This window comes from Betta splendens, chromosome 16 (assembly GCF_900634795.4).
Source record: "Betta splendens chromosome 16, fBetSpl5.4, whole genome shotgun sequence".
In the NCBI taxonomy this organism is placed as follows: domain Eukaryota; kingdom Metazoa; phylum Chordata; class Actinopteri; order Anabantiformes; family Osphronemidae; genus Betta; species Betta splendens.
The window spans coordinates 14,112,535-14,139,248 of NC_040896.2; the positions used below are offsets into that span (position 1 = coordinate 14,112,535).

General features: G+C 52.0%; 1 protein-coding gene across 2 annotated transcripts; it reads right to left on the reverse strand.

Moving 5' to 3' along the window:
• nbeal2 (neurobeachin-like 2) lies at window positions 1–25,938 on the reverse strand. Of its 2 annotated transcripts, none has more exons than XM_029128642.3 (55): window positions 25,387–25,938; window positions 19,987–20,075; window positions 19,711–19,875; window positions 19,107–19,188; window positions 18,735–18,847; window positions 18,435–18,517; window positions 17,928–18,013; window positions 17,537–17,840; window positions 17,353–17,459; window positions 16,867–16,938; window positions 15,987–16,070; window positions 15,746–15,844; window positions 14,988–15,646; window positions 14,783–14,915; window positions 14,561–14,680; window positions 14,122–14,452; window positions 13,744–13,826; window positions 13,571–13,663; window positions 13,215–13,386; window positions 12,636–12,769; window positions 12,134–12,293; window positions 11,784–11,886; window positions 11,557–11,707; window positions 11,223–11,378; window positions 10,983–11,142; window positions 10,638–10,726; window positions 9,842–10,552; window positions 9,575–9,756; window positions 9,286–9,442; window positions 8,636–8,779; window positions 7,736–8,059; window positions 7,105–7,254; window positions 6,849–7,006; window positions 6,616–6,740; window positions 6,426–6,543; window positions 6,155–6,312; window positions 5,940–6,073; window positions 5,748–5,855; window positions 5,575–5,670; window positions 5,373–5,497; window positions 5,125–5,265; window positions 4,912–5,042; window positions 4,724–4,833; window positions 4,508–4,625; window positions 4,324–4,421; window positions 4,123–4,236; window positions 3,901–3,987; window positions 3,710–3,819; window positions 3,134–3,306; window positions 2,835–2,929; window positions 2,608–2,724; window positions 2,343–2,498; window positions 2,109–2,257; window positions 1,890–2,025; window positions 1–1,711 (listed from the first exon to the last, which is right to left on the reverse strand). In XM_029128642.3, exons 1-55 carry the CDS (start codon window positions 25,459–25,461, stop codon window positions 1,604–1,606), a joined length of 8,436 nt encoding a protein of 2,811 aa, XP_028984475.1. In that variant the 5' UTR covers window positions 25,462–25,938; the 3' UTR covers window positions 1–1,603. The 2 variants fall into 2 exon arrangements, with proteins under 2 accessions (XP_028984475.1, XP_028984473.1); XM_029128640.3 differs by having other exon boundaries at window positions 9,575–9,759.
• Window positions 25,939–26,714: the final 776 nt, after the last annotated feature.

A 26,714-nucleotide genomic window follows, 5' to 3' on the forward strand; every position in this document is an offset into this window, starting at 1 on the left:
TGCTTTTTAAAAAGTGTATTCTCAACATCTTTCAAGAAAGATACAAATGTTGAATCACAGGGGTTAAAGAGAGAAGAAGAAGGCAGTGTTGGCCTCAAAGGCGGCTTTTTCTACGAGCATTCTGAACCCAACAATACTAAAATCACATTATATACAGCAAGAATCAAGAGTCCCGCTTCATGGAGGACTGTAACAATTCTGTTCTGACCTCAGTGGATTAAATGAACCTAAATCAAAGTCTCTGCATAGTAGAGTGAAATATTACATTCATAACATGTAGACAAAAACAGCAGTATTACATAAACTGATTTCAGTACAAGCAGTAGCAAATCATCACCTGTATTCAAACATCATGGTTGCATAATTCATAAAAAAGTGACTTTAGACAGACTAAAACTACAGTTTAAGATCAGCAAAGCACGTTTTCCCAACTCCTTACTTACATTTAGGGTTATTCTGAGCATCACTTACAAATACTAGGCCACTGTGTCCAGTGTTGTATGCACTGTGGGTATTGCATTCTCCCAAATTGCATTCTTTGTCTCTCTCCCCTCATGACACTGCATAACAACCGCTCTGTCCAACCACAGCAGAGCAAACAAACGTAGCAGGCAGGAAGTGCATTCTTCCGCAGCTCGCTCACTTGCTGCTCACGTGTTTCAAAGCCGCCGCGTCCCCAGACGTGTCCTCAGCCGCCGCTCCGCTCACTTCAGTAGCATCTCGTCCATGTGAGCAGGAAGCGGGTTGAAGAATCAGCGCAACTGGGGACAAAACCCCCTTTTTCCCAGCGAGCTCACGCGGGGAAGCGATGATTGGGACCCAGTGTTTACTCACCAGGTAAAAAAAAGGCACTTCGCAGGTCAGATAACACAGATACAGTCAGGGGACAACAGAGAAATACAAGACTAGTACATGATCACCTGTGAAGGCAACAGAACAATCTCCCCTTGAGCTTTACTGCATCCAAGCGCCACAGGAGACAATGTATTTCACATACATGACGATAAAGCAGCTATTTGCTTCAGTGTAACAGTTGCAGATCGCACGAAGCGTTATTGTGGTATTATGGTGCACGCCTGGTGCCAGTGTCAGCGCGGCACTGGTTCCTGAAGCACCAGTTGCACCCAGTGTCTTCCTCCTCCACAGTCGACCCTCTCGTGGGTTCCGCCAGTATTGCAACATGGAAATCTCAAGCGATGCCTATTGTAGTTTTTTTCAAGTTTCCAGGAGTTTTAAGTAGATGCCCAGCTGTGCCTGGGCCTTCACAGCGTTGCCTCTCATGTCTGAGGCCCAATGTGCATCAGAGTGAGTCACTGCCCTGAAATATGACTCAGTGCATCTGCAGCCTGACAACAGTTCACAGCCATAAAACGCTGAACTCGTCTCGAACACAAAACAAGGCCACTCTTTGGAATGCTGCTGATTAAAAACAGTACAACTGTCAAAAGGACACACACACACGCGCGCACACACCACAAAATCTGAAATCGTCTACGAGTAAAAAGTGCTGAGTGTATCGCTGCTGAGGACAGTTTCCCAGCTGGTAAGTTGAGCTGGTGGCGTCTGCGACCCAGTCCACGGAGCGCCTCCACCAGGGCTCCTCTCATTTCCCAGTGTTCTCAGTGGGATTGTACTCAGTTTCCCCCGACGACACCTGGGAGATCCGGCGTGTGGAGCCCCACAGGCGACGAGAGAACTGTCCTGAGCGAACCTGAGACGAAGGAAAGGGGGGGGGGGGGGTTTAATCTTCACTTCAGGGCTAAAACTGAGACGTTACAGTAAATTAGCATCAGAAAAACCAGCTCCTCCGCTAGCACTTAGCATGTTAATACCGCTCCATACAAACACACTCCCCACTTGCCACGGTCCCTTCATGTCCTGCTTCTCACCTCCTCGGGCTTCCCTGCCCCCACCACGATGAGCTTCCCGTCCTCCAGTCCCACCAGGATGTGGCTGCTCTCCTTTGTGACAGACACACTCCTTATGGGGACCTTCAAAGCCAGGGGCGTTATCAGCGCATCAAGGCTGTAAAACAAGGAAGCAGTAGGAGTTGACGCATTCTGTTTCATTTACGTAAATAAGCAAACTGCAGTTCTCCCGATTCTCACCTGTACAGGTCTCGTACGTGGAGGCCGCCCTGCATCGAGCCCAGGATGACGTATTCAGACACCAGGTGGACAGCGGTCACCTGCTCCTCCACGGTGAAGGAGGCCAGCAGGCAGCCGTTAACAGAGTACACATGCACGGAGTCCCTGCCCTGCAGGAAGGTGCAGAGTTGGCATGTTGGGGCTGAAACACTATGTTGTGAATGTGAATATGACGCACTGGGTAAGTTCACACACCTTCCTGTTGGAGCGCTCGCCCTGCGAGGTCTGCACCACTATGTGGCCCTCCATGCCCACCTGCAGGGCAGAGATGTGTGTGGGCACGTCGCTGGGGGGCCGCAGGCTTCGCAGGAACAGGCCGCGCCGCACAGTGTGAACGATGACGGTCCCGTCCTAAACACAAGGTGAGCGTTCAGTTAGTTCACGGGCTATAAAATGTCTCTCATAACCACATATGTCTATACAAATACAGGTTGCGCGTCGAGAGCGTCGTGTCCCTGACCTTTGACCCTGACACAGCCGTGTCCAGTTCCGTGCTGATAGCCACACATGTGACCTCCTGGTCGTGTCCGGAGAGGACCTGCACCGGCCGCGGAGACAAGCCGCTGGAGAAGCCCCCCTCAAGAACGAAAGGCAGAATCCGTATTTAGAGCTACGAGTTCAGCAGCAGATGGTTTTAGAGTACACACAGTAGAGCGTGGGCCCGAACGCCACCCGGTGCATGACTACCTGCTGTAGAACCTGCCACACGATGCAGGACGTGTCCCTTGAACCAGAGATGAGGTAGATGCCACAGAGATCCAGAGCCAGGCAAGTGACAACATCTTGGAAGGAATAAAAACACATTAGAATTTGTGTGTGTGTGTGTGTGTGTGTGTGTGTGTGTGTGCGTGCGTGCGTGCGTGCGTGTGTGCGTGTATGTTTGCATGCGTGTGTGTGCATATGCATGTGCGTTTCTGTGTGTTTGTGTGTGAACGCATGCATGCGTGTGTGTGTGTGTGTGCGTGCATGTGCGTTTGTGCGCTCACCAACGTGTCGGCAGATCCTGCCCACCAGCTTGCCCTTGGCCAGCTGAGTCACACGCAGGCTGCAGTCCCAGTGTCCCCCGCTGAACAGAAGGCGGCCGTCGGTGGACACCACCAGAACCTGAGCGCTGATCTCCACCCCAGGGGAGAACGGTCCGCTCAGGAAGCGCTGCGTTCTGCATCGCAGGCAGCAAAAAAGGAGGAGATTTATAATCAGCACATGAATCTGTCAGGACATCTGCAAATTCTAACCTACGGTGCTCTAAAGCCGCTTGTGCTGATTTATTTTCTGTTTATGTGATCCAAGTTCAACATAATAAGATGCCTGAAAGCTAAAATTTATGAATTAAACAGACTTTGAAGTGTCACTGACAAAAACAGACGCTACGCTTCAATTCAACCGTCGGGATTTTATTATCTTTGGAAGTGCTGAAGAGAAAATATGAGATTTTAGATGTAAAGCCATGTTAAGAAATGAAGATTTGAACCCTAGCTTTTCTAAACAATAAAATGTAAAAAGGTAAGTTTAGAAATATGCTACACGATGATGTCACCACGCCATGTGACACTTTAACTCACTTAGGATTAGTCATCGTCGGATCTTTAGTGAAAGTGAAATAGTTGGCGATGTTTTTGTCGTAGGGCAGCCAGCTGTGTGTCCCTATCAGGCCGTTTGAACTCACAGTCACCTGCAGACGACAAAAGGAAGCGGTTCACACATTATCAGCTCATTATCTGTCTCTGAAGGCGCTGTGTGTAAGTGTGCACACCAGTATATCTGAGCCCTGGATGATGAAGGAGCGGTTCTGGTTCTTCGGTACCACAGCCTGCACCAGAGGGAGGCCGTCGCTCACCACCTGAAGCACACACACACACACACACACACACACACACACACACACACACACACACACACACACACACACACACACACGTAAATACTAAGTCACCAGCCCAGCGTGTAGGGAACCTGCTCGTATCCTCACACACACCTCCACGAACGGCCGGAGCTTCTTGAGCTGCTCAAATATATTAGGGGGCAGCGTGTCGAGGCGGGCCTGCCGTCTGGACACGTTCTGAGCCGACATACGAGTGGGATGAGGCTCCTGGGAGGAGGACAGAGGTTTCAGAATGCCGTCATCACCTATTTCTACTGATGAACCAGTGCCCGGCTGTGAATCGGGCAGTTGTACCTTGAGCAGCTGACAGGGCGTCTGTCCGAAGTTGCTGATGATGCCTTCCAGGGCCTTGCGCTCGTTCTCGTTGGCTATCGCGTCCAGGTCGACGGCACCTGCAGAGACCGAGCAGCAGGCGTGAGTCTGACGCCAGAGCGCAGGTTAGCTTCCGCCGGGTTGCGGTTGCCGCCGGTGGCCTCACCCTCGTAGGTGCAGTAGTAGAAGACGTTGAGGGCGTTCACCGCCTCCTCGCCCCTCTGCTTGCAGCCAAAGATCAGGTCGATCCACTCATGGAGGTGACTGGACACGTGCTCACACTCCTACGGTGGAACAAACGCGGTGCAGTCGTCCAACAGCCGCCTTTGCATCTCATAATACAAATGTTTGCCTGATTATAACGTATGCCGTTGAGACTCACCAGGGCTTTTCTGTGTTTCCGGATGAAGTCCTCTCGCGATGCGGCCCAGCGAGGCAGCACGACGTCCGTCACCTGTTCCTGAGATATCTGCAGCTGTCCCAGGTCGAAGCCTGGATCGCATTATGGCAACACTATCAGCAAGAGCCCAAAGACTTCACACCCGTCCGTGGAATAAACCCAGTCCTCACCGTTCATGTTCTGCAGGAACTCCGGGAAGTAGAAAAACTCCGGGATGAGCTCCTTGACGTCGGCGGGACTCTCCATGCGAGCCTGCCAGGCCGCCGCCACCGAGTGGAACTGTCTGTCAGCGCAGTCGAACCTAAGGCGGCGCAGAAGCACACGGGAGGCGTGAGGAGGTGCCGGCGAGCGGCGCGCCGTGCGGCCGAGCGGTCGGCGCCCACCTGCCGCTCTGCAGCTGGATGTGCAGCGTGGTGAACGGCTCCATGCGGATCATGTAGTGCATGACTCCTGCTGCATTCGAGTAGTGTGTGCCATAGTGGAATTTGTCAATGGTGCCGGTCGGGTCCTCGAAGCTCTCGTACCTAAAAGGAGAAAAACAGGAAATGAAAAAATAGGATTATTCCTATTATACGTAAGCCTTTACCTAAAACCTTAACACCATAAATATCACACAACAACAACAGCTCACTTTTCCTTGACGTTCTGCGCGTGCTTGGGGTTCACAACACCTATGGGTTTGGACAGGTCTCGGAAAACCGTCGGGTCGTCCAGGTCCAGAGTGGCAGAGGTGTAGTCGGACAGGACCCAGGGGAACTGGGGAAAACACGACAGCGTGACGCCTCCTCGCATGACTCATGCATCACCCTTCATCGTACAGTGAAGACACCCACCACAGGATACTGCGACAGGTCGTTGTATGTGCGTCCAGCGATGGTGTTCAGCTGCATCAAATACTCAAAGTTCGAGATTTCTCTGCAGACCCATTTCTGTTCAACACATCTATAGTTAGGTCAGAGGCATAATTCTGATCTCAATAACCCGAGTTTTGTAGAGAAGACAGCACCTGTGTGAGCCCAGATGCCTTCAGCAGCTCCTGGGGGGAGCGGGACCCAAAGTAGAACAGGTTGGGAGGCCGCAGCCCCAGGATCCTGGAATAGACTTTGTTCCGCACCTGAAAGGACAGAGTGCACGTTTAGGCCGCGCTCGCCCCACGAACCCCTCGCATCCAGAGAACAGCATCTGCAGTGAGCGTCACCTTCTTCCTGAAGTTGATGAAGTAGTGAGACTGGTCTATGAAGAAGAGCTCCAGTGCGGACCGCCGCAGGTTGTAGCGCCTCAAATGAACCTCGCGAAGGTGCGACAGAGGCCTCTTGAAATCGAACCCAATCCCTGGAAAGACACAGATGTGATCAGCTTTCGGGAGGAGACGCAGGGAGGGTGTTAGGGAGGCGCGGGGACATGTCCTCCCACCTTCCTCCGTTTCTTCCTTCTCGCTGCTGCCGTCGTAGAAGTACAGATGATGTGTGGTGACCTCCAGGCGACCCGGAACCACGGCCACGATGGTGATGAGCTCACAGTCCTCGGACAGAACCAGTTTCTCCTTCTGGTTCTCATCTTCTCCCTCCTCCCTGAAAGGACGAGTCGCTGCTAATATTACCGGTGTAAACCCCGCATTTGGAGACGCTCCCTGGTCTGCGTGTTTACGGCCTCGGTGCAGATGCTGTGCGAAGCGGAGACTCACTTGTTGTCCACAAACACCAGGTCCTCTTCTCCCAGCTGATCGTCCTCCATGTCGCTCACTTTGGCTTCCTTGGCGACGGCCAGTGGGATGGGCTCGGAGCTCCGAGGGCTGTCCGCTCCTGAAAAACAGCACCTTTAATTCTGCTTCACACCAAAACTACAGGTTTATACAGCTACACGGGGGATCGTACCCATGTTGTCCCTCAGGGCACTGGGCTCGATGTGAGCATCATAGTTGTAGTTGGGCACAAGCTTGAGACGCATCTTTGAATACGTCTCTGCACCGGACAACTTCCATTTGACCTCTGGCTGAGCTCTGCCAAAACACAAACAATCCAGCTCACTTTACTGCTATTCATTCATGTGCAGTGTAGGTCTCGTTCAACTATTTCTTTATCCGTGTCTAAATGCGAGGCTGTCGTACCTGTTGGCCCACGCTCCCCTCTCGCTGCTCAGGAGTCTGCGCAGGGCTCTCCAGTGCTGCCACACCACCCCCTGCTGGCTGGAGCTCTGCTTCTGCCAGCTGTGGTACCGCGTGTTCTCACCTTTGACCCGCTTCATGTGCGGGTCCACGATCACTTCCTGTTTTGGCGTATTAGAACGCATATTAGAAACTTTACTCCGCCATATAGAAATAATAATAATAATCATAGAAATCGGGCCGGGGGGCGTCTCGCGACCTGGAACTTCGATTTGCTGTCGGATCGCTCCTTTTCCCGTTTCAGGGCCGAGCTCATCACGTCGTCGAAGCAGGAGTTCCAGAAATTGGACATGATGTCGTGACTCCTGCCAAACGTGTCCAGCTCGTACTGCTCCTTGGTGGGCTGCACCTAGAGGTAGGGAACGAGACCAATCGCTCATAAGGTAAATAAATACCAAAAGCACGGACTAGAAGCGGGAAACGTGCCCGCTGTCTGTCTGGGAAAAGGGCCAGGCCTCTAACATCATGGCGGCCAAAGTTATGCCACGCTGGTTAACATATTGCAGGATCTGTATACAAAAGTAACCTAAACACAACAGATGGATGAAGGCGCAGTGTCACACAGCGGGATGATAAATCCCCGCACACCTAGTGGTGAATGTGTCTGTTTGGCATCGGTTCAGAAAATATTGCAGCTCCAGGATAAACTGATCCGTCGGCTGGAAAACACTCGGGATGAAGAGTTGCTCTCCTCCCCTTCTCTTTCTAAGCCCGTGATAGCGCTTTTAAACTTTGCTTTAGGTTTGCAAACCACACCGCTGCAACATAAATACAGACAGGGCCGAGTATGAAAGCTCCAGAAATGAGCGGCATCAGCCGAAACCACCGACCTGCTGCTGATAGAACTCCTGCCACTCGGGCGAGTGACAGTAGGCCTTCAGGTCCTGGGCGAAGGTGGCGCTGCCGTTGGTGACGGGCAGGTTGGGCAGCAGGCCGTGGAGGGTGCCGGGGTCGGCGTGCTGGTCGAGCAGCGTGCGCACGATGGGCACCAGCTGGGTGAAGGTCTCCGGGTGGGCGCAGCCGGCGCCGTCCGTGACGCCTCCCGGCCACAGGGGGGCGCCCAGCTGGCCCAGCAGGAAGCACACCTCCTCCCAGCTCAGACACAGCACGGTCTGGAGCAGGCTGTGGAGCTTCACGTAGGCCATGACACACACCTGGGGAGGGGGGAGGGTGTTTGTGTCATTACCGCCAACCGGTTTAGAGGAAATGAATGACTTAATGACTTAAGTGACTTGATCGAAAATGTCAACATGACTCCTATTCTCTGCATCATTAGCAATAATTGAACCTATTAACTTCATCAAAGCAGATTCTGTCGAATCAAAACTGACACTTGGGGAAGAATGGCTTCGGGGGACGTTGTCATGCTTCAGAGAGAAATACAAGCAGCGCCGTGTTCTGGAAAAAGCCGAAGGTCAGGTCTTTTATGACAGTTCGCTTGATCTGTCGATCCCTCTGGGGGAGAGCTGCCTCAGCAGCTGCGTGTGCTCCGAGAGGCGCTGCCTTTTCATATGGAGCCCTCCCTACGAGGAATGCCTTTAAAACCAACCCATACAAGGCTCGGTAAGTTTAAACGCCCTTTATCAAGTTAAATAAATACTGTAAGCGCCTTCAAATTTCATCCCCTGCAGTGTTTCCCCCCGCGGGTGTTCTGCTCGTTAAAGACGTGACTCCTGAGCAGTGCTTCTTGAGCGTGCGTTTCTGGGGCGGAGCGGGCCGGCGCCGCTGACCTGCGAGTGCTGCTGCTGGATGTATCCGGTGATGATGCGCAGGCCGATCTGGGCCATCTCCTTCAGCTCCGTGTTGCCGGGGCTGCCGGGGGTGCTGTGCCACGCCTGCAACCTGTCCAGCAGGTTCACCACCCCCTCGAAGATCTGCAACGCAACAAAGCGGCGACAACGGCTGTCAGCGCCGGCGCTCAAAAGAAGGTCGGACCTGTTTCCACGCCCCGCGGGATCCGCCGCTCGCCACGCCGCCGTTCTGCAGCGGAGCCCGCGTTTAAAAGGCGCGATCTACACCCAAACACGCGTCGCCGCCCTGAGGTAACACGAGCCGCCCTGAGGTAACACGAGCCGTGTTAAACGCAGCCACTGACAGCCGCCACACCCAGCGGGCCGCGCTTTGTGTTTGCTTTTTAAAGTGCAATGACTTATGTCACTGGAGCCCTAATGGCACTTCCTTAATTAAAAGGTGTAACCAGCAAAATGATGCAATTTGCGATCAGACACTTATAGATTGTAATCATTCCAGATAATGTTTATATATAAATATTACAATAATCGTTTTAAGGTCAGAGAATTTGAACTGAGTAGGAGTTAATATTAGTATTACTATGTCTAAGTGACACATGCATGTGTATCAGATGGACTCTGTGATGCACCTTTTCACTCCACAGTGCGTTGTTGTCTGTGCCCTCAGCAAACAGGAAGTCCTGCAACAGCCTGAGGAGCCGAACCAGGCTGGGACAGAAAGGAAGGGACACTCCCTGGGCGTCCCTCAGGTCCGACAGAGACGATTCCAGCATCATCTCCAGCAAGCTGGCAACATAAACAGATATTCAGACAAACGGTGAGACGGCTGAAGGAGTGGCTCAATTTGTTTTTCCACCGCAGCGCAGGTTCTGCCGCCGTCTTATTTGACGGAGATTTGAACGTCTCGCCGGCGCCGACCTGCGTTTGATGTCGTCCGGGGGGCGCACGAGTTGGCAGGAGGAGCCCAGCTTGGTGAGAACGGAGAAGACCTGTCCCCTCTCCCTCCACGCCACGTCCTCCGTCCCCTCGGCGCCGCTGCCGGTCCACAGGACGGAGAAGATGATGTTGGTGAGGAGGTTGCACAGCTCCTCCTCCGGCGTCTGCTGTAAAATGAACCAAACTCAGTCCCAGAGTCACACACACGGCCACCAACAGAACAGCCTCGGGATCATGGTGCAGCCGTACCTGAGGGTTGGATGTATTGGACACCGTGTCTCCCGTAGGAGGGTCCGTCCCGTAGCTGGATTCATCCAGGACGTTGGACAGGCTGGAGCTCTTCCTGGGCCTGAGCGGTGGGAACGGTTTGTAACTCTCCAGAGGGGACGGCGTGTTTGTCTGGCTGCCTGCAGGAGTGTGTGTACCCGTATCTCCCGTGCCTCCCAAATCCAAGTCCAAGGGCGAGGTTCCGAAGGGAGAGAGGGGCTGGTAATCTCTCCCCTCTTCGTCCGGACGAGGCGAGGCCACGTCCACCGGATTGGAGGTGGAGGACGAGTGGCTCTCCTGCTCCACCGAATCGAAGGACTTGAAATGGAGGGAGCCAGTGAAGGCTTTCAGCGGGTCCCCGCCACCGCTGACGGGGGACTGGGACAGATCCGAGAACCCCTCCGACGTGTCCCGCTGGCCGCCTTCCTCCTCCTCCTCGTCCTCCATGTCCTGCGAGCTGCGGTAGCTCAGGAACATCTCCTTGGGCACGTTCTCCTCCACGACCACAGGCTGACCCCGGTGCAGAGGCGGCCGGTAGCCCGGGTCCAGGCTGTTGCTGCTGGAGCCCGCGAGGCTGCCGGGTCGGGACTCGTAGGACTCCTTCACGTAGAGTTTGGTGAGGATGTCCTGCCAGCTGGGCTGCCTAGCAAGCTGCTTGACGTGCTCATCGTTGGAGTAGATCAGATGAAAGAGCTGTGGAAACGTCGGGACACGTTGAGAACGTGAGAACGTGTGCGAACCGCACACAGAGGGTTAAAGGGGTTAAAGGTCACCTGACCTTTCGACAGACGTCCAAACGGACGGTGAGCTCGGCTCGGTGGGACAGAGACACCACAGCCAGAAGGTCTCTGAAGTTTGGGCTGGCATCTGTGGGAGAGAAGCAAATTTAGCTAACTGGCGAGAAGCTCTATAAAAAATTCATAAAATGTTTACATTTAGTTACAAATTCTGCATTGATTTCCAGGAACCTGAAAATACTGCCACTGAAAATAATTGAAAATGACATGAGCAGATATGTTTAGAACTAATAAAGTAATTTACTGGTTGTCAGGTGCTTTATCATTTATTAAGGCCTTCATTCACCCAGTTATTGCTCAGTGGACCAAAAGGAACCCATCATTACCTGTAGCGAGGACCTGCTCGTACAGACAGCGCACAGTGGTCATGGTGACAGGGATGTTTTCAAGGCAATACACCAGCCCACAGTAACCGAAGTCCTTCAGCTTCAGCCGCTGCTTATTGCGCTCGGACACGCGCTCGCTCTTCAGGAGTTTGTATAGGACCTGCAATATAAGTTAAATGCGAGGCTTATTTCCAACGGCAGAGTCTGCGTTGAACCACGGCGTGAGGACGAGGGTCGTACCCTGAAGACCATCTCTCGGGCCTCGTCCCCGAAGCTGGGGCTGAGCAGCAGGCAGTAGAGCTGCTCCGCGCCCCAGTCCAGCAGCACGGCCTGCACCTGCTCGCGGGGAGGGTTGTTCCTCAGGAGGTCGTACAGCACCTCCAAGGCCCTGACCACCTGATAGGGAGGAGGAGGAGGAGAGACGGAGCGGAGCTGATAAACACAGGAGAATTATGCCAGTGCTTTAAGCGGCCGTGTGCCAAAAACTCTGGGAGGTCAAGTAGAGTGCGTTCGAGATTGGAAGTGAAATATTGGGCTGGAAAAGGTCACCGAATAAATTAAACCGGAGCACTACCTGTCGCTCCTCCGCTACGGACAGAATGTAGGCGAAGACGCAGTGAAGCTCCTCGGGTGAGGGAGACTTGAGGAAGTCTTTGAGCAGAGCGAACAGCGACGTCTGAATGGTCTGCTTCTCCTCAGACAGAGCGCTGCCGTCCTTCTCCGCGCTGCGATGACACGAGAAGGAACAGTCGCACAAACGTATGAACGCCTGAGACGCAGCCAGCCCGAGGCCGGGTCTACCTGTAGTGGGTCCGGATCGTGTCCAGCAGGTACTGAACGCCGTACTTCCGCTTCATCCGCTGCTTGCTTTTGTTGATCACCGACGCCAGGTACTGCACGTGGGCTGCGGAGCACAAAGGAGCGCTCCCGTCATCCACCGCCAGGCTGACATTTCTAAATGTCAGCCCAATATGCAAGGCTGTAGCCAAGTTGTGCATTAATCTACACAACAGAGGAGCGACGCGCTTCAGGCGCCGGGTCACTTTTAATCTTTGATCTCGGGAGAGCGGACGTTTGCGTTCACAGATTGTTCTATCCACCTCCTCATGCATTCAGCCTCGCTGTGCATTGACATATAAATGGACACTCACCCAGACACACGGCGAAGTGGCTCCTGGTCCACACGCGGAAGTCGAAGAGCAGGTGCTGGTAGAGCTGCTGCAGGAGTGGGCTGTTGCCCTCGTTGTAAACCTGCTCCAGCAGCAGCTGACACGCCATTAACACGTTCATGTCCATCATGCTGCCTGGAACCTGCGTCGGAGGGAACACAGAGGATGCGCAGAGGATCAAATGTCTATTTCCTGGGCATCTTTTCCCATGTGAGAATTTTTCATGAGCCCCACGGGCCTTATTCTAATTCAAATTCTGAGAAACCACACAATCTCACAATGTCTGCATAAATTCCCACACACAAGAATGTGACACTGTCATAGTGAAACAGCCGCTGCTGATCCAGCAACACCGCAGCCATCCATTCTACACAAATTGCACCGCAGCAATCGAATGGAAAAGGTCAGATGTTCACGTTCAGATGCTAATCGGCCGCCTCTACAAACGAGGGCCCGCGCGGTGAGGGAGCCGGCGAGCGCTTACTTTGCCGAGCATGGCTCCTATGACGCTGGGCCCGTGGCAGTGCAGCAGGCTCTCCTGGTTGACGGGGTGGTTGCGAATCAGGTTCTTCACCAGCAGCAGGAAGGCAGCCACGCTGTTCCTTTCTAGTCGGCCCTCTGAGAGAAAAATAGGGCAAAACGGCTTTTAAGGTTTCCTGTTTTAGCCACACGTGCGTTTATGCATCACAAAGCACTTTATTGACATTATCATATTTCAGGATGAGTCACAACCCGGGGTATTTGTCTCATTCATGTTACCCCTCTGTGTGCAGAGCATTTCATTCTTTAAGCTATGACTCAGTAAGTCCGCAGCGCTTCTAACGTCGCATCATTTCCTAGAGTACATTTTGTCGTGTACATTTCAGCTGCCTGCCACCTAACTTCCTGTTTGTTCCTTGAGCCGTTTGCAGACTCTGACTCACTGCTATTCAAGACACCTTCAGTCAACTGCTTTGAAAACGGTGCTCGTCATCTGTCACGGGACCAGAGCTGAACAAAAGGAACAAAAGGAAAAGGAGGGCTCCAGAACAAAACGGAGCGCGCGAGGTGAAGGTTAACTCGCCTGCAGACTTGTTCAGTGGGAGCAACATGGCAGCGGGGCCTCTGGAGGAAGTGAGCTCGGGTCCCAGCAGGTCGGAGATCTCCTGGCCACCGTTGTAAGCCTGCTCAGCCTCACACACCTGCTCCAGCAGGGGAAGCAAAACGCCGATCCCACCCACCACGTTTAGAACATCCTGCAGAGAAGGAAGACAAACCGTGGCGCTGAATACAAGTCCCACCGAGGTGAGACAATGAAAACAGCCACAACAAGGAACAAAGGGACAGAAAGCACTTAAACCAAGTTCCATTTACAGTAAAGTACAGAAGTGACAGATATGTTTATTATTATTATTATTGCGTCAGCAGTTCCCATTTAACCTTGATGTCCCAGTTCACCACCCTGTGTCCCGTCAGCCTGCCGTCATACTGGTGGTTTGGAGAGAGGTCCAGGCATATTTGGCTCTTGAAGGCCTGCAGGGCGCAAACACGCGTCAGCCAGAGTTTGTTACGGGGCGCCGTTTAGTTCACAGAGCAACAGAACATGACGTCACCTGTGGAGTGTAGTAGAGCAAAAGCTTGCCGTTCAGATCAGACAACTCTCCATCCGCTTTGAATAAGGACACGTGATTGGGGCCTGTGCAGGAGAACAAAATGCAACGTAGCTCGTGAAATATGCAAACAGTGTGTGTGCAAATATCACTAGGAGCTAACGACACTGATTTTCTTTACTACTGGTTTATTTTACATTTAATGAGTGAATTTAGCTAATTATTGAAACACTTAAATGCTCCAGCTGTTTACTATCCACCTGTCCTAACTGCTTCTTTTGTAAGGACACGAGAGTACACTGTGGTCAGTCACCAGTCTAACAGACGTCTACTGTGTCAAGGATTTGGATATATTTGCAATATAAGCAGTGTGTGACCCACCTGCAGCAAACAGAGCCTTTGCCTGATTCTGCTGCAGGGCCTCATGGCAGATGAAGGCAGTGCCCAACAGACCATCCAGGGATGTGGGGGTTCCCCACTCTGTGTCCTGCAGTCCCGCTGGGATGGTGTGAACGGGTTCCCCCACCGTCGGCCCCCAGCGGCCTCCCGCGAAGGAGGCCGGAAAGGACTGCGAGCGAATGAGAGAGGGGGCGTGGGCGGGAAAGGCGAACTCGGGCGACGGGCTGGAGGACGAGGTCATGGGCAGGTTGGGGGAGGTGGTGGTGGTGGTGGTCCGATGGCCTGCAGAGCCGATGCAGCAGGAGGTGAAAGGCTTCAGGAGCGATGTGAGGGCGGGGGGGGGGGCAAATAGAGGATGTTAGATTGAAAGAGGGGAAGTGCTCATCCAGAGATTAGAATACATAATACCAGGTGGAGGTACCTCACTGAGAGACGGAAAGCGAAGCTGAGCGGTTTTTCGCTGCTCTCCGTCGACGTAGATGGTGACCAGATTCTGACCAAAGGGCCGGCGGCCTTGGATGTGGACTATAGCGACGGAATGCTGTGGTGATGAAACCAAAGGGTGCAAGACAGTCAGAGCCCGTGTCCTTCGGGTCACAGGCCCATCGCTGAGAGAACTGGAGAATCCAGGCTGCTCACTCACCCACTGCGAGTCCGCCAGCGGCACCTCCGGCAGCGCCACGGCCATGTAGTCCTTCTTAGTGCAAACGGCCACCACCAGCACGCCCTCCATGGTGAAGAAGGCCTCCAGCCCAGTTCCACTAGCTGTGAAGAAGCTTCAGGAACAGGCGGTCTGTCAATAATCATTCAGCCAAACATAGTAAAGCTGGCGCCCTGCGTGCCTTCACCTGTAGAGCTGCTTCCGGCGCGGCCCTTTTCCGATGTCGTGCTGAGCTCCAGACCCGAAGGCAACGGAGGAGGGCTTGCGATTGTTGGAAAAGTCCGAGTGACAGGAGGGGAACTCCATGTTGAGGCAGAGCCAGGCGTGGAACGCAAAGCCGCTGCCCGGCCAGCGCTGCACCGTGGGCACCATAATGCCCGTCATGGGGGGCGTGAGGTCAAAGTACTGCAGGGCACTGGCCTGGCCCTCTCTGGCCGCCATGGCCGACAGCACGCGGATGATCCGGGTGCAGTACGGGTGCACCCTCCACGGCACCGAGCCGCTGTCCCGATCCACCCTCAGCAGCCGGAGGAGGCTCTTCAGCTCCTCTGGCCTCAGACACAGCGAGCCCAGGTGCTGCAGGAGGCCCAGCAGGGCGTCCGCACACTGTCGATCCAGATTGTGGGGCTGGGAGAGCACCTGCAGCAGCGCCCCCATCATGCCCGCCTCCACCGCGACGGTGCGGCAGGACAAGGAGCCGCTGCACACCGTGGTCAACCACTGGGCCACCAGGAGCTGAAGGTCCCGCTGACCCGACAGCTCAGGGAGCCACTGCAGGAGCAGCAGCAGCGGCTGGTCGTTGCTGATGCCAAGGTGGTGAGCGTGGGCGTGCTCCCCCTCCACGGCCTGCAATGCACATTCAGGTTAACCTGCGCTGGCACGCTTTAAAAAGGGGACAAGGCCTCTGCACACAGAGTAGGAATAATGAGCAAACGTCTAATTCACCATGTTCATCAGCTCCTGCAGCAGCCTTTTGGTGGGTTGACCTTGACTCTTCAGCACATCGAATAGCTGGGGGTAGCCAATCCTCTCTTTGAAAACCTCCTAAGGGGGAACGATGTAAAAATAGGTTGGAGGAATCTGCTCTGTGGGGGATATGCAGTTGGCATACTTTCACAGATTGGATGGGAATACGATGAGATGAGCAAACAGCCGCCCTCATGGTGAGGATCACAACAGGCCTTACCTTTGCAGAGGGAGAGTTGCTCATTATAGCTGTGAGGACTCCTAGTGCGTGGACTGTAATACTGTCTGAGCCCTTGTCCAAAACCTGCATCAACACAAGGAGGTTCAGCCGATTGTGGAAATGTTAAAATCACGGTTCATCCCAAATCCAAAAAAGGGGGGAAGGCACCAAAACCAAAGACCAAAGAGAAAACAAGATCATATCAGGCAAATATTTGAGCAAAGTGCACGGAAGACTCTGTGGTAGTTTCATAAGGTGAAGTACAGTACATTCGTCCAGCACTACAGGGAACTGCTGCACCAGCCACCAAACAATCCCCTCTTTGTTAATGACTGATAGGTCCCAGCAAGCAAAGACCAAAGCAAAAAAAAAAAAAAGAGAGAGAAAAAGAAGAAGAGGCAATCAACGACTGTTGGAAATGAAGCAACATCAACCCCCAGGACACGAGCCAGGTCTTTCCACCAGTCACACCAGCGCAGCCAAAGTGGGAGGAGAGGGAATAACATGCGCCGAAAAACAGCAAAACACTAAAACATGCTCTTCTTGCCCAGTGCTGTCAACAGGGAATTCAGCCTCTCATTATGATCGGGGTATAAATAAACACTCCCACTCAGGCTAAATTTATTCCTGCCGCTGATAATCTGTATCTGAACTTTCTAATGTTCGCGTATTATTATTATCGTTTCAGACGAACCGATGAACGGACGAAAACAAACTCCAGACAACAATCGCCACGGTACCTGCTTAATTTACAAGTGAGTGTAAACCAGACTTCCTGCCCAAAGCTTCCTGTTTAAATATCTCCGAGCCGTTAACAAGCGTTAGGAGGCTGAGTTTCCTGCTGACAGGCTAATATCAGCCCGCGTCGGAGGGGAAGTACCTGGTCCACTTCGATCTCTGTGAGGTCACTCACAACCTCAAGTTCCAGCTTACGCCTGTTGCTCTGAAAGAGCTACAGGACACACACACACGCGCACACACACACACACACACACAGACACACACACAAGACAGAAAGACAAGACAATTAGACAAAAGGTCACCTGTGACAGAGACAGGTTTGATCTGTGGCTCTCTGCAGCTGCATGTGTGTGTGTGTGTGTGTGTGTGTGTGTGTGTGTGTGTGTGTGTGTGTGTGTGTGTGTGTGTGTGTGGGGTTGTAAATGTGAATGTGATTTTCCACACTGACCAGACAGACAGACATTTGAGACCAGACGCGGTAAACAAAAGAGGAAACAGACACAACGCACGAATAAAAGAGGTGAGAGACGAGGAGGAGGCAGGTCGAGCTGACAAACGGGACGGAAATAAAGAGCTGACAGCGCAGACAGGCGTCTTCGGCGGACGGGGGGGCGGGAGGTCTGACCTTGCTGTTCTGGATCAGCCTCAGGATGTGCTCGAAGCAGTTGTTGTTGAGGAAGACGGCCTGCAGCACTGGTCTATCAGAGCACTGGAGGATCTCAGGAACCGCAGCTGAAGGTGACAACGTGTTAGTTCACGCGCTCGAGGCCAATCCTGTGCTTTTTGTGACCCACCGGACCCGCTCTTACTCAGCATTTGACTCTGGAGCGAGATCAGGCTGTCCTCCCAGTTCTGCCTGCGCGGCGGGTCGCCGCTCGGCGGGCGGTTCCAGTTGAGGAGCTGGAAGTAGCTCTCCAGTATGGCCTTGATCTCCACCTGCCGCTCCGCGGGGCTGCTGGCGTGCAGCAGGTGGATCATGGCCGTCAGGCACCGCAGGGTCAGCCGCGGCAGCCCCGCGTCCTTGGGCTGAGGGGAGGCCCGGCAGCACCAGGCCCGCAGCACCGCGAACAGGTCCTCCACTGACTGAGGTGTGACGGAGAGGAGGGCGTTCTTCTGGGGAGACAAAGATGGCCGACGGCGATCGGCCTTAATGAGCGGACGCGGCGTGGGTCGGAGCGCGATCGCTGGAGCGAAGCAGACCTTTCCTCCGCTGATGACCGCGCCCTGGAGATGGACCAGCCGGAGCGTGAGCGCCTCTGGGATCGACTCGCTTCCCTGTAGACTTTCTGCGAACAGAAAGCATCGCGCCTAGTGTGACACAGCGGCACCCAAGCGAACAGTTACCGCTGGCGGCGTCTCGAGACGCACTATGAACAGTGGGACTCACTCCAGCCTTTGCTGCTTTGAGCAGAACGGAACAAAGGCTCAGGCAAAGTCCCTCGCAATGCTGCTATTGTCTCACTGATAAGCCTAAGCTTTATTTAATTGGCTAAGTATTACATAATTAGTGATCTTACATTTACAATTAGTGGTCAACACGTACCATTAAACCCCATTATCAGTATTTTTTTATTTTTGACAAAAACAAACAAAAGGGCATTGTGACAGATCTAAGCTGTTGAATCGGGCTGGAACGCTCCGATTGTTGTGGTATGTGAGCTCTGACAAAGACCAGAGTGCTGCAGCGGGCCCAAGGGAGTGTCTCACCGTGGAAGAGAGCAGGCAGCTCCTCTGGCAAGGCGAGCGGCGAGAACTTATACTTGTTCCTCTCCAGCAGGCTCACCTCCTCCCTGCAACACACACACACACACACACACACACACACACACACACACACACACACACACACACACACACACACACACACACACACACACACACACACACACAGCCTCAGGTCACTACACACCCGCCGCAGCCCGAGGGCTTCGAGGCGTCACGAAAGCAGCACGTATTAGACGCCCTTTGGCTCATTGTGTGGCCGAATGCTTCCTCCCACGCGCTCACCCCGCCAGGCGTCTCCTCCACGTCTGATAGGGGTCAAACAGGCTCTCGCACAGCACGAGTCCATACTGGACCACCAGCTTCAGGGACGACTGCTCCCCGTCTCCCTTCTTCAGCTGCTCAAAACACAGGGGTGAGACAGTTTAGAGACGCTTCTAAAACCTACAACAAAATGCAGCACAAAACGTACCAGGGATATTAATAGAAGGCCGGCTACACACCCTCGTCTCTTTTCAGTGTAAACTAGTTCAGTTACATATTAGACACTGTGCACGTGGGGTTAAATGCTCTCTGCATGCGTGACACCCGGAGCCTGCCGTGGTGCCAGGCCTCGGAACGCTCACACGCTGGCGTCTCGCCTCAACGCGGCCTCACCTGTCCCAGGCAGAAATCCAAAAGCTTGATGGTCTCAAACACAAAACCGGGGGTTTTCTCTGGGTCGATGTTCTCCATATTCCTGGAAACAGACAGAAATTCATGCAAGAGAGTAAGAAAACCTGCCCCACTTGTTTTTTTCCATGATATTTATAATTTTTCATTTCTTGAAGAAAAATTCATCTGTGTGTGTGTGAATATTAAACTGCATTTTGTGTTTGTTTTTTTTTTGGCCATTTTGTGCATGTGTTTACGTGTTCAGGCAAATTTTATACAATTAATATAATATAATTTTATATTGTAGTTATTACTGGTGGGGTTTTTTTTGTTTTTCACCAGCTGTACTGTCATAATGCTTCTAAAACACAGGAATTTCCCCGTTGTAGGATCAAAAAGTCATATAAAACTGTATTTATTATCTAGTAATAACAATCCTATGTTTCTGCAGCTACTGAAGAGTAGCATAGAGCCAGACATATATAATACACAGTGGTACATGTTACTTGATGCTCGCATCGGTTGTCGGGCCAACAGTGGGATTGTGTTACTTGTTTACAACCCTGAGCCTGAAGCGTGCGCAGCGCACAGCGGGCCGGGCCCTCACCTGCACACGATGATGAAGAACTTGATGAGGAGCAGCGGGTGGGGGGTGCTGCCATTGTCCTCGGCGGAGCGGGAGAGGTGCAGCACGCTGTGCCACAGCTGGGTGCTGAGCAGCACCAGCACCTCCCTGGGGAGCAGCGGCACCTCGGAGCTGCTGTCCTCCAGCCTGGGAGATGGGGAGATGGGGGGGGGGGAGTCAGGGAGGCTCCGTCGGGGGCAGCGCCACACAAACACAACGCGATGTCATCACGAGCAGAAAGTAAGTGCTGCTACTCACCTCCGGGGCTCCAGCGACTGCACATCAATGAGCCGCTCAAAGGACGCCACGAACGCCTCCAGCCACTGCTGCAGGTAGCCCACGTCTTTCTGCAGAAGGAGCAGAAGGAGCGAGGGCCAGCGTGAGGCGGGCGAGAGGGGAGTTTTCACGCACGCACGCAGGCCCGTGCAGAGTGTTGGCGAATGCGCGTGTAACACGGCCCTATCAAACACGGTGGCACGAAATAGGCCACCGACTGAATCTTGCGACCTGTTTTCGTAACAGGATGTTGCGATGAGATGCAACTCGCATGAGCCAATTCTCAAAAGACGGAGGTTAAGCACAAAACAAAATCAACATGTTCCTTCCTGGCGAAGCAACAAGCGTCACGTACGGTGAACTGGGTCCACAGCCACATGCGAGAACCTCTCGCTGAAAGCATGGCGTCCAGAGAAAAAACGAGCGCGTCTCGCATGAACGCTGTTTATGATGTTTACACACAACAGCTGTTATCGCCGCTTTCATCGACCGCTGCACTGCAACATATCCTGCCTCTGCTCCTCCTCGCATCAGCCCCTCGATCTGACACCAGACGGCCTCACTCGCACCACGCAGGTCAGCGTTCTGACACACACTCCCATGCATGTCATTAAGCGTGTGTGTGTGTGTGTGTGTGTGTGTGACGATTCAGACATGTTCTTCATTGCCACAAAATACAACAAAGCATGGAACATCAAGGCAATGCTTGAGCTGATTACGCACAAAAACACAAGACAGTGCGAGGGAAGATGTGATGCGTTTCTGTCTGTCTGACTGACTCACCATCCACAAATATCACACAAACAGCACATGGTACAACAGCGCATCAGGTACTTCCCCTGAAGCAATAACCCGACGGCGCCGAGCCGTGCTAGAAGCTGCACCGCGGCGTTGCTCCATTCGTGGTGCGACTAGAACGCCGCAGCTCACTGCAGGCTCCACATCATCAGCCATCAGGACTAATAGCAACTTAGAAAAAGGGGAGGGAGGAAAAAAGGAAGACCCCTGCAATTAACCCCGCGATGCCCCAAGCACTGCAAAAGTACGTTACCAGCTGGCCTGGACTTGTGAGCCAGTCCATCTCTCATCGTATGCGGCCGAGCAGGGGGCCAGGTTCCGGTGAACCCAGTCTCGGGCGAGCCCTCGGTAGAGTCGGCAGCCTAGCAGCCGCACATCAGCCCTCACAACTCGCTCGCTCGCTCGCTCGCTTCTTGTCTTCCAGCATCAAGCGAAGAACCAGGAAATGACATGTCACTATAACTGAAGCCTATTTCCTTCGCACTCTGGTTCCTCGTCAAAGCCCTTCCTCTTGTAGCACCACTGCTGCTTTTAACGGCACATGACAGTGGCCTCTGTGAAGAATGACGGAGTTGACGCTTTCTAACTGTGACGCCAACGGTGACGGGATGAAGGAGACCCTCGATGTCAGGAAACACAGTATTTCCATGAAGACAGAGACAATCTGCCTCGCAATAAAAGAAAAAGTGATTAGCAACTTAGTGACGACACACCAACACAATGGCAGCAACCACATACATGCTGTGCGTGTTGTCACAGCAAACAGGAAACCGTGAGCCGCCTACTGTTTGTGACGCCAACATCTGGAAAATCAGGTATTGGAAAGTTCAGAGGGAGCAGCGAGAGGCAGAAATATTGGCAACGCCTCCTCTGCTTTGTACCGACAGACAATGCAGCAGCTGAGCGGCCGCTCCTCCACACGCCGGCGCCGCAGATGATGCCAGGAATACGACATTTGTGCCGTTGAGTGCACGAGGACGCACAGCTGCGACTTTAGCCCGCGATGTACTGGTCTGCAGATGCGGTAATAAGACAACAGGCAAAGCAGAGTAGAAATAGATGCTATATAGGAAGTGATACCAGATCTCATGTGAAATAACCAGTGGCAGAGGTGTCTCATGTGTCTACTCTTACATCTCATAAACCCCAAAATTCCATCGCGCACAAATTACAAAACGATTGATTAGGACCCCTCGCGAAATCCATACGCTTTTCTTTTCAGCTCCATCAACTTGTTTCTCTCGGCTTCACCACCAGCAACGGCCTCGGTGATTTATTGAAGCCGGAGTAAAAGTGAAAGACACTTTAACCCGCAGGTACCAGCAGCCCCTATGGACATTCCATTCGTCGGAGTTTTCTCCGCACAGGGCCGGGCAGCTGTGTCTCTCCCTGCTGCTTGGCATTCTGCTTGGCTCCAGCTTCCCGCACAAGCGAAGGCAAAGAGCACTTTGATTCTCCTGCTCGGCGCTCCTGTCGGCGAACAGGGGGAGACGGGGGATGGATGGAGGTGCGCGGTGGGGATTCAATCGCAGGGCTCACGGCGTCCACGGCGGGCCGCGTGGACGCCTGCTTTGCCGTATGCACATGAATAATTGGAACTGTGATGTGAAGATATGTGTGTGTGTGTGGGGTGGGGTGGGGGGGGGGGGCTGACGTACTGACGCCGCGTAGTGCTCGGAAATGTGACTCGTTCGGTTCTCGTAGCGAGTGGAGGAGGCGGTTTCACAGCTGTGTGGAAGTGTCGCCGTAGTCCGTCTTCGCCACTACAGGCTTTAATTAGACGCTGCAGCACCATCACAAGCTAATGATCGCCCAATAATCACAGCCTACTCCTCAGCCGGGCCGACACCTCGCATGTAGCAGCTCCGGCCGATGCCTCTCGCTTCTTGTTTTTCGCTTCCATTCAGCATCTGACAACTGAGAGGCCATTATTGGTACTTGGGTGTCTCCTCGGGAAGTTGACCCCGCGCTGCAGGAACGTCGCTGGTGACATGAGCTCATGTGCTGCGACTGTTTCCGCGCATCACTGTGTCGGTATGATTCCCATTGACAGGAACCTGCTGCATATTTGACTGTGGAGAAGTCAGGTCTGTGTGATTCCACACCATCTGTTCTGACCCTCAAATTAAAACTGAAAACACTCAAACGCGCCATATTGTTTATTTGTCTCCGCGTCAGATAATGATAAAAAACAGACACATGATACTTCTGCAGAGACATGACACCTTCCACAAACATTAGCTTAGAGTTGCACACACATCACAAACGCTGTATTAAACATATACTAATGAGAACTCATCAAGCACAACTAGCAAAACCGATTAATAACAAATAAAACAATTGGAAGCATTAAATATACACCTGGGAGGGAAAAGCCACGCATGTTTAAAAACAGTACCTCTTTAGGGTAACTTTAGACATGAACCAACAAGTTATGCTAGTCCCTGAGTGATTAGATCAGATTCCTCTATGTCCATACCTGTCAGGTCTTTCTGAAAATAGTTTTCTCACAATAGAGCCCTGCCAGGCTGGTTTGAAACACAAGCTGTTATCTAGAAAACCATCGATTCATCTATTATTTCTCCTCGATTGTTTGGTCGTTTGCATTATGCATGAGAAGAACCGCTAATTTGTGGCCACCTTCAATGCCACGTGAAGTTCTGCTAAGTGTTGCAGCATTTCACATCAGTCAAGAAGCTTTGGGGAATTTAAATGTCTGCGAGAGGGTGTGTGATTTCTTACACAATTGGAGGAAGCCGAGCTGCTTTATCAATGACAAGCCTGGGCAAGCTTTGAAAATACACAATGATTGTCCGGGATAAGTAGTGAAAAGCCTTGCAATCGATTGTTAGAATCATCATACAGTAGCTTTATTATACTGTAACACCGTAAAACCCTGTAATCTTTAACCTTAACTGAACCTTTTACTGAATAGTTGAGCCAATGTATAGAGAAGATACAAGTATTACACATAAATGCAGTATGACTGATTTGGAATTGTCTCTGATGTGGCCATTAAGACAACAATGCCTGTGAGGTGAAGGTGGGATGTGTCACTGTCAGTTCTGACCCAGACAATATAAAACACCCTATGCGCCTGCTAGGAGGCAGACGGTTGGTCTCCAAAGTGGTTCTGCTGCCTCTGTGCAGCTATTGTGCTACCTCTGAGTCACATAAGGTGGAGACGTTTAATACGGGGCTCAGCTTAATCTCTTTCCTCTGCTATGCTGCCCTGTTCCCCTACAGCTTAGCAATAACCACGGTGATTCGACCACATGTAAAATACACGTCCAGGTAGGCTGCGTCGTTGTGTTCACTTTGTTCTAGCCGTGAGGACAATGAGGTGATGTAACGGAGGGCCTGGGGGCAAGTCAATACGGAAGTGGTCCTACCCATAGAAATGCTAGACAGCTGTGAGCGCCACGTTCAGGACACGCACGTGCACGTACGCACCCACCGAAGGGCATCGACTGTGGCAGCGCGTTGCGTCTGACAGCACCTACGACTGGTTTTAGGTCGTTGCACAACCAGGAACATTTTGCTAATCTAATGTTGCTGCAGCCGCCGGGAGGAGAAGTAAGAGGGTGGATTAGAAGTTACACACTTCCTCTGGGATCTGGCCAGAGTGACCGCAATGACCACTTTAATAGTAGCCACAGTTATTTCTGCTGACTAAATTGTTGAACGGGAACTAAAATTTGCCTTTAAAAAAATAACATAAATTACCTACTTATTTAGGCATTCCCACTATAACTATGCAGCATCCCCTAAGATCTGCTGTGATACACGCTGGGAAGGAAGCCGCCTCTTGTCTCTGTCCTCAGGCACGGCAGCAGATTGCAAACACATTAAATAGTAATGCTTCATTCATTCACCACCAAACTGTCCTGCTCCTCCAAGAAAAGATATGACATGTAAGCGCCGTGCAACGGTCGCATGATATTAATTTGTTTCTTATTCCATCCGTATTGGTGTTTAATAAATGACCAGAGGAGAGGGCTGCGATGACAGCCGCACGGGGAAAGCACCACACAGCGGTCTATGGGATGGCGACTAATTAGGTTAAGACTTCACATAAATTAATCATCTCGTATGTATTTTAGCTATAAAATAATAGGCATGTTACTGCTGGAAGCAATGGAGTGAGACGATAACTGGGGGTATGATCTTTACTGGACTGAGGAAGAAAGACGAGGAAGGAACAGGAAGTGGCGCGAGGAACACCTGCAACGCAGGTACGGGCTCGCGCACACCTGATTAAACTGCGTTACGCTCGACTAAAACCCACTTCGGCCACTTACGCGCTGCTTTCGGCGGGTTAAAGTGCTAAATGAAACAGCCGCGTGCGGTGATCTTTTCCAGTTTGCACAAGGCAGCGTCCTCCGCCTGCCAGATAAACAAACAGCCAGTGCACAAACGGGCGACTTCCTCGTCAAAGCGAGCGACAACACGCAACGTCGCGGCCGGACGCGCAACGCGGACGCGGCGGGGACCGAACCCACGGACCGTGGCGGCTTGAACTTTAGGCAGAGGAGCTGCTGCGACAACAGGTGTCGGCGTTCGGTCTTCCGCACTCGCACTCACCTTTGTGTAGTACAACATCCACAGCTCGTACAGCCGATCCTTCGATGCCATTCCTCCGCCCTTGTGGTTGCTCATTATGTCCTTAATTGTAAGAAACGGTGACTGGGTCCAGCATGGTCAGCGCCAGGCTCGTCTCAACTTGTTTCCTAAAGGCATGAGGACGCGGCGCGCTCTTGTGAACCATTCCTGCAGATGAATCCACGCAGAAAGTGCTTCCTGCCGCGACACGCAAAGTTGTCAAGAGTGGCACCAACAGGCAAAACGCGAAGGCGTGAACGGGAATAGGTGCCGATTACTGCCGAAATGGTAGGACCAGGAACACAAGTGCGTGGAAATGCGTGCGTGGAGAAACACCCATGTCCGCATTTAGAGCGAGCCTGTAGCTGTATGATTCCTATTGGAGAGAGTTCCCACGGAAGCGTCAGATACCATCCCCTCAAGACCCACAATTAGTGCGCTGCCCGTAGTCATTCGTCAGTAGATGAGTCCAGTCCTGTCTGATGAGGAGAAAATTGCCATCAACTAGTGTCTGACTCTATTAAGAGGGACAGAATACAGTTGGTTGTAGCTTATGCTCACAGGTAGGCTGGTATTCTTAAAGACACACACACACACACACCTATATATATACAGCCAAACTTGTATAGGACTCCTATGATTAAAACATGGTCTTATCTAAACTCACCACAACAGTCACAACCGGATATCAGACTGTAAGATAATGCTTAAGGGTCTTGATGCAGTAGCTTATATGATAAGTAGTTACAGCTCATTGCATTGCTGATAAAGGCCAATAAAAAAATAAACACTTAGTGGTAGAAAAGGACACAGCAGGCATGAAAACATGACCCAATTTCACTCAAAACACGTATTTGTTGTAAAAATAAATAACATATAAAATTAAATAGTGTCCAAAGCAAAAAGATAATCATAATGAAGACAGACTTCTAAAAATTGTTGACTAAGACATTTTACGTTTTGATGGGTCACCCACATGTTATTGTTGTCCGCATAGTGTTATGTTAATCTTTAAAGTATGCTTACCAAACTGCCATTCTGTCCTAAGTGTAGCCTTTGCTGAATTTATTGGTTATAATTTTGTTTAGGCATTCAAACTGGCATTTTACTACAGTTACAGAACATTAGCCTCTGTATAAATACACTCTACATTGGCCAATATCTGTTAATTATATGTAAAAATATGATAATGAATGTAAGCTTAATTAGTGTGAAATACTGTATTTTGTATTTTTTATGTAATTGTTAAATTAGCTGTTAAAAGCACACTATTTTAAATGAGCATAACAGAGCCAAAATAATAAAATGAA

Coding starts and splice junctions, on each gene's coding strand:
- nbeal2 (XM_029128640.3), bottom strand. CDS start 25,461: ATGAGCAACCACAAGGGCGGAGGAATGGCATCGAAGGATCGGCTGTAC. Junction 13,387..13,570: donor TGGTGAACTGGGACATCAAG/GTTAAATGGGAA, acceptor CCTTCTCTGCAG/GATGTTCTAAACGTGGTGGG. Junction 11,887..12,133: donor CCACTTCGCCGTGTGTCTGG/GTGAGTGTCCAT, acceptor TGTGCTCCGCAG/CCCACGTGCAGTACCTGGCG.